Source organism: Pygoscelis adeliae, unplaced genomic scaffold (genome assembly GCF_000699105.1).
Source record: "Pygoscelis adeliae isolate BGI_AS28 unplaced genomic scaffold, ASM69910v1 Scaffold252, whole genome shotgun sequence".
Taxonomy (NCBI): domain Eukaryota; kingdom Metazoa; phylum Chordata; class Aves; order Sphenisciformes; family Spheniscidae; genus Pygoscelis; species Pygoscelis adeliae.
The window spans coordinates 1,010,433-1,017,898 of NW_008824185.1; the positions used below are offsets into that span (position 1 = coordinate 1,010,433).

Below are 7,466 nucleotides of genomic sequence, written 5' to 3' on the forward strand. Positions count from 1 at the left end.
GTGTTGCCCAAATAAGAACTGAGAAAACTCCACTTCACTGCAAGTGTCCTCTGTGATATACTGTGCTCTCTTGCTTAAAGGAGATTCTGCTCCGCTTCTTTTTCCTTTTTGGCCCTTTATATATATTTTTTTTAAAGATTATTTAGTATCAGATTTTGTAAGAAACTTGGACCACTGCCATTCATCCTGTGAGAGATAGTGAGTGAACCCAGCTCCAAAGGGATCAGCTCACATTTATGGGCTTGTTTTTTCTACATTTATCTGATGTACTTCACTTATGTTGCCCTAAATCAGATTCTAAGGATGATTTAGCTTGCTGCAATCCATAAGGATGATATGGGGAAACAGGGATGATTTTATTCATGTAAGGAGTTTGGCTGCAAAGGAGCAATTGGACCACTTATAGGTTGGACTGAGAGTTTGCTCCAGAAATGGTTAATGATTCCCCTGTCCCAAAAGGCTGGTCTTGTTTTACTTCCCTTCTCATACAGATCTTTTCTGGGACTCTCTCAAAATGAGTATCAAACTTGGGGCGCTAGGACAACCTCCATGGAAGCTTTACCCTACCTGGAGCTGTGCTTGAATGCTGGTCTGAGATAGGAGAAGGGGTCCCCTTGGGAGCAGAGATGAAGCAGGGGAGGAGAAAGGTCCTTTTTTGTTCTTGAGGTCTGCGCTGCCTGTCTCCAGACTGTGTATGAGCTGGAACTGGCAGGGATGGGTTAGGAATTAGAAGAGGAGAAGATGGCAGAGACCCACCATCACAAGGCATAGCTCCTGACTGAGACATCAGGGATGCAAAGCACTACTCCTCTGACCTCATTCCTCAGACGAAGGAGATCTGGGCAAAAGTGCTACTTGTCATGAAGAAAATATTCTCATCCCTTCTGAAGTGAAGAGCGAAGCTAACAACGTTCAGTCCGGGCTATGTTTTGCCCAGCGCAGTCAGCTTCTCTAATCCTTTCCTGACTCACTGTTGCCCAGGAAAGAGGCAGAGCTCACCTAACTGGCAGTCTGAGATGCAAGCCAAGGCTCATAGGCTAAGCTGCAACCCAATGCTCAACAGGGACCAGTGGGTGGAACAGGAGACATCGTCCTTTCCTCACTCCCCTGGGCTTTGCTCAGATTCATTCTCTGCTGCCTACAAGGATATTGGCTACGGCAAAAACTTCAAAAGTAGAAACAAATCCAGGAAAGCAAACCTTCTTCAAAACGCTTACTGTATACATTAATTGCACAATTTCTTAAACCAAACTGCCTTTTTTTTTCTTTTTTTTTTTTCTTTTTTAACAAAGCTGCATTTCTTAACAGTCTGGAGGCAGAAAAACAAACAAGTGGGTGATGGAGAAAGCACAGCATTCTTATGCTGCCCATGAAATGCAATTTAGTTAACTTGCCCTACTATTGAACCTGTGGATTGGAATGAGAAGAAACAAAGTCAGCTCACCTGTACACAGAGCTCTTCATATTAATCCTCATGGGATGAACCTTCCAACACAGCGCAGATGTGAGGAGTCTCATTAGCACTGACCAGGGAATGCTGCTTCTCCTTCCTTCACTCGTCCTGAATGACGGGGTGAATTCCAAAAAAGATGATCTTGTGCTCCAGCATGTCCAATCCCATAACTAGTACTCTACAGAAGAGGCCAGCTGCCTGCGCATGTGAATCTGTACAGTCATCTCAGAGACAGATACTACATTTGTCCAGATTTCCTTGAAGGTATGCTGTATATTACCACAGAGGGACAGTCAAGGTAACAGTGATAACAAGTAGTTAAAAGTGTCCCACTGGAAGAGGAATTTGCTCTAACAAGGTGATCCATCTTATTTGAACAGCCGGTCAAGACAGTTATGCTTCCAACATGTGTAGAGCTCCATGTTGCCTTCCTATGATTTCAGTAAATAGAGAAAACCTTGGGAAACCATGGAAGATATTGTGGAGTTTGTAGAGAAGGAACTAATCTTGTCAGTGAGAGGGACAAATGCTTCCTGGATACATAGCTCAACACAGCTGGACAGCATCTGGTTTGTAACAGACCAATATTTTCTCCTGTTTCTTGAGAAACAAAATAATGAACAAATGAAGGGATCATCTAAACACTTTATTTCCGTTAAAATTACAGTGTATAATTTGGTCGGATCAACACAATTACAAAGGCAAAGGGAAAATCCAATAAAATTGATTAATTACTATGGAAATTAGAAATCACTTTATGCAAGAGTTGCAGATAAAAGCATCTTATTAGCTTATCTTTATGAGACACCATCAACATCATATCAGACAGCAGCACCGTAGTTCATCCACCTAGATGAAATCACTGTTTTTCAGAAGGCCAGTTTGGCTGATCCACAGAAAAGGAACTTTCTCACACTGGCTCAGTGTTGTTCATTTTCATTAGTCAAATAAGCTATACAAGGGTCATAAAATGATGTGATACTTATTCACTGGGCAATAGGCATTATTAAGCTCTGTCATTTCTTTACTGTAATGTGAGTGAATTCATAATCTTTGGAGATATGATATGCCAATATAGCCAAACAATGAAATGTTACTGATGTTGTTGGAAATCAGAGAATATGAGATGGAACAAGTGTGATGGGGAGCTTATACCATTTTATCACAATAAACACTTTTCTTCCTTTCATCAATGTAAGACTTAGCATTTCAGTAAATTCTTCATGCTTTGAAAGAACAAGACTTTAGAGTCTTTAAAATCACAGACTGGAGGAAATGAAGCTGCAAGTCGTAACTCAAAATTGATGTGTCAATAAACCCAGGAATTAAAGGGGGCTTTGAAAGCCTCCTCTGGAGAGCCAAAGCAGGTTTGGCAATTAGTCAAAATTTGAGATAGTAAAGTTATATTTGTCTATCTACCTACATACTTTATTTCAACAAAAATAGAATGCAGAAACCTACAAACATTTCATATTTTGTTGAGAAATAAGAAGTACATGCCTAAGGCTGAACTGGGCAAAGATAATCTAACACATTTGTACTCAACATGCATTAATGTGCTATTAGTGTTGGTTTTGCTAAATGATGTACAAATGGTTGCTCTTTACCAGTAAGCTGGTATTTTCAAGGTAGTTGTCACACTGGTTTTCATTTTAGACCCAGAACTCCAAGTCTTCATGTCAAAACAATACTGATGCTTGTTTACACCCAAACGAAAAGATTTCTTTCTTTTGCCAATGGTCCGTTTGAGGCAGATTTTTATATTATAGCTTTGAGAGAAGTACAGTCACAGAAAATACTGTCTTTAGTGTCTGAGCAAAGATTAATCAAATGTTTTTAAAATGCACTGAAAGATCTGAAAGTAGATTTAGTAATTCTTACTCATTCAAATTTCCAGTTTTAGAGCTCAGTAAATCTCTGCAAATATCTTCCTTCAACACTATCAGAAGCCTTGGTAATTTCAGTTCTGGATCATGTCCAAGATATATTACAGACCAATGCTTTGCTAGGACCCTGAAGACAGCCTGGGACGTATTCCTTTCCTTTCCTGCAGTAAAAACTCAAAAATACCCACAAGACTCACTCCTCAAAACTATGTTTTACCAGAATGCAAAACAAAAGCTTGAAGACCTTCAGCATGCACATCCCTGCCTATGCTCCCACACCAACCTGGTACATTCAGTTCTGCATAGGCTACATTCCTTCTTCCTCCCAGGAAAGTGTTTTTCTTTCCACCGCCCCTGAGGTATGGCAGTGGGTCTAGTCCCTGCTGCAAGCAGGTCTCCCATTCTCCTCAGGCATCCCCCAGTCCGTACTGGTGCTTGTTTTTCTCTCGTTCCCTGACACTGCTGGGACACCAGGACTTTATCCAAAGTAAGCAGGGGCAGCTGCTCTCAGGGGAAGACCAATCTTCCCCTCTCCAGGTCCACTCAGGCCAGAGAGCAGCAACCAGAACAAAAGCCTTCTTTTCTGCAAGACCTAATGAAAAAAACCTGAAGTAGTTCTGCTCTTTCACAGTTAGTCAATTTTCTCTCCTTACACAGGAGCACTTAAATAAGTGACAATGCTCTTCTTTAAGATGGTACTAGTTATGCCATCACTACCTAATAATGTACAACCCCAAAGCTTCACGTCACATACAGAAAAGTCTTTCTAAACTAAATGTTTGTTTATGAGTGCTCCTTGACAAAAGATAACAACTGTACTTCCTACCATGAGGTACTATGGCTTTTATTAAGGCTTCTGACAGCAAGAAATTCAGTACATTTAGTAAAAAAGAAAAGGCAACCACTGCTAAAGAAATCATAAATCTCTTCCTCCATCTGTAAACAAGGATGAACACTTAATAAATTTTACAGAATCCTTGCCATCTTAGGCTTTGTTTTTTCTATTTTTTCCTTTAGCATACATTTTATCACTTTGAAAACATTTCCTATTAAAGCCAGATTTAAAATGCTCTTCTTTGTCATCCCACACTTTTACTTGATTTTGGCCAAATTTGCACCAAGGCTGACACTTACGGGTTAGTTCAAAATACTAGATACAGTTACACAACTGGCCACAGTTTTCATAGTTAACTCTGGTTTACTTTGTTTCCCCAATTTTCTTCCCATTCCCCTACTATATAAGGATTTTTTCCCCCTTTGCCTAGTATTTTCTTTGAATATATACTTTTGCTGTCTTTTCCAGTGTTCCTCCTCTCTTCCTTATAGTTTTCCAACTCCCAAATTCTACCCTTGGGAGTACCCATTATTCTGTCCTCTCCTTCCTTTTTCCCACGCCCAGTTTCTTCCTACTCTGTCTTTCACTTATCTTTTTTTCAGATGTGCCTGCTAATTTGTCCAATGCTTCTTGCACTCCAAACTGGTCCTGCCTTCACCCCCTCCTCCAGGATTCATCAATCTCTGCCTATATTCACAAAGATAACTTAACCCCTCTCTCACACTCAGTCAACTGCCTTAATATGTCCTGCATCCACACAGGAGAGTCTTCAACTCGCTTCAGACCTGACTTCCAGAACTTAAGCTCTGGAAACGCAGGGAAAACACTCAAGAGCAGTGTCCTAGCACACAACATACTGTCCCACAGGACCACTAGAGAAACCAGAACCTAAGTGTCAAGAAGAATGGGATTTTCCTAGCTGCGCAACTACAAAGCACTGCTAACGCTGGCAAGGCAGAGGGAATGGTGGGGATGTGCTCACCTGCAGACACACACCAACCTATGCAGCCTGAGATGAGCGAGCCGGCAAGCGGCTGCTGAATAGCCAGACTGAGGACATGATGTCTGTGGGTGGGAGTGTTATATCCCCAGACAGTAAGGCACGTTTGCCAGTGGCTTGAGACAAGACTTGATTTTGGCAGCCAGCCTCACAAGGTGTGCAGGGTAAGATTCTGCCATGCAACAGTCAGTCATTTCTGCTTTCCAACAGGGTAATAGTGTTACCTTACCTTAGAGTGGTACAGTATCGTCTGGCGTTTCAGTTAAGGACTATGATAAACGTGGTTTTTCTCTTCAGTGCCCTTTACTCACACGTAGGCTGTTAATGACTTTATCTTCTAAATCTGTTACCTCACCACAACTGGTGCAGACCCCTTCAGTATTCTAGAGGTGAGAGCACAATCCCTAATAAAGCAACACAAGCAGTCCAAAACAACCCTCCAAAAGCAACAAAGCAATAAATCTGGCACAAGAGGACTTAAACACCAGCTATTCAAAACATACATTTTGGCTACCCTTATATCTAGTGTCACAAGCAAACAAACCTCAAAAGAAAACTGGCTCGTTGGGTATAAACCATCCCTGCTTTAGGGATCTGGAAGAAAAAAGCCTTGTTCAGGGAATCACTTAAGGAGGAAGAAAGACAAGCTAATGCGAAAGATTTTTATTTCCTCTCACCTTCTATTAGGCCGGAGTAGAGAGTTGTATACTGTGCCCATTGTCAAGGTGCAGCAATGAAGTTGCCTGTCAATGAATGGCAACAAACAAGAACTAAGATGACTTTTACCTTCTCATATTGCTCATGAACCTCTGTTCATCTGGAACTAATGTGTGAAAATATGACTAACTTGGCCTTTAAGTCACCGTACTTTATTTCTGCCTGTTCGATGTAAAAATGGTGGTGGACAACATTAGGAAGGATCAACAAATAGCTTTCAGAAATCTGACTGTCAGACTATTTCAGTGTTCTTTGTTATATACTCTGAGATTTCTCCCCCCAGTTATACACCATACTGCTTAGATTCATTGGTATGCATGCAGTGCTAAGAAGCTGTACTTATTCTCTGTGCCAACAGTAAACACTGAAATCAGTGACATTGTTGATTATTTAGAAGAAAAAAAAAAACTACTAAAAAAGAACAAAGATAATGAAGTTAAAATAGCCCAAACTAAACAAATCGATTTTTAAACTCTGCATTTATTTTGACAAATTTGCAATAAGCATTATCAATCATGTGAATAGCAATTCAAAAGGATAGAGGTTTTATTAGCTGTGTATTTTCTTACTACCTTTACATTCCTTTTATGCCTAAAAAATAGATTTTATTCCTGGTCCCTCACTAGTATGCAAATTTCTACCAGAATCAAGAAACACACGTAACAGGACAAAAAAAAAAAAAAAAATCTCTGAAGCAGAGTAGCATTCTTTTTTTTTCTTTTCTGCAAGTAAAGCCATTCTTCACAATTGCTCAGAAAACAAGAGAAAGTCCATTAGAATCTTCAGACTCTTAACAAAGACTCTTGGCTAATGTTACTGTCTAAAAAGGAGATAAGCCATATAATTTTACAGGAAGCAACCCACTGAATCCTTCAGCAAACACAGCTTGGCAATCTATCTTCAATGCAAAATAATGAGGTGGCAGGAGTGTGATGGAGAAATAAGTCTTCGAAAACATCATGTAAGGGAATCCAGCTGTGCTTGTATAGTTTCCAGCTATTTAAAGGAACAAAAAAGAGAGAAAAAACTCCACTTATATAAAATGTTGTTTAGAAACATGCAAACAAAAAACCCCACATTCCAATATCTTCAACTATGCAAACTAAATCTATTCACATAGCAATAAAAAAATCTGTACTCATGAATATTTGTTTTTACATGAAGCTATTAGAATTCATTGCTGCAGTTTAAATATTCAAATTTTAAAGAAACAGTTGTCTAAATACTGCCTTTTCTACATGCACAGATGTTTTGCTGTGAATTTCCAATGCATAATAACAAGGTAAAAAAATAACAGAGTTCATTTTGACTGGATTACGAGCCTGGCATTTCGACTGAAGTTGTAACAGAAAATGCTCTTTCCAGAGAGCTCCTCATTGTTAACTATCAGCTACTCCTCTCGATCTAACCGCCAGGTACGCTTACAATGACCCAAGCCCTACCTATCCCAAATTTGAATGCACAGACTCTTCTTGAAAATGCTTTATGTGATCAAACAAATCCAACAGCCTTAATTAAAGCTCGATCCATTTTCCTTCCAGTTTCATCTGATTTAATTCATATAGGCAACACTTC

General features: G+C 39.8%; 1 protein-coding gene across 1 annotated transcript in view; it reads right to left on the minus strand.

Annotated features, from left to right (window-relative positions):
- Positions 1 to 2,079: 2,079 nt before the first annotated feature.
- COMMD10 (COMM domain containing 10) overlaps positions 2,080 to 7,466 on the minus strand; it is a 111,062-nt gene continuing 105,675 nt past the window's right edge. Inside the window, exon 5 of the mRNA XM_009334459.1 lies at positions 2,080 to 6,887. Coding sequence (XP_009332734.1) covers positions 6,849 to 6,887 — 39 coding nt within the window. The 3' untranslated portion in view covers positions 2,080 to 6,848. The remainder of the gene's footprint in view (positions 6,888 to 7,466) is intronic.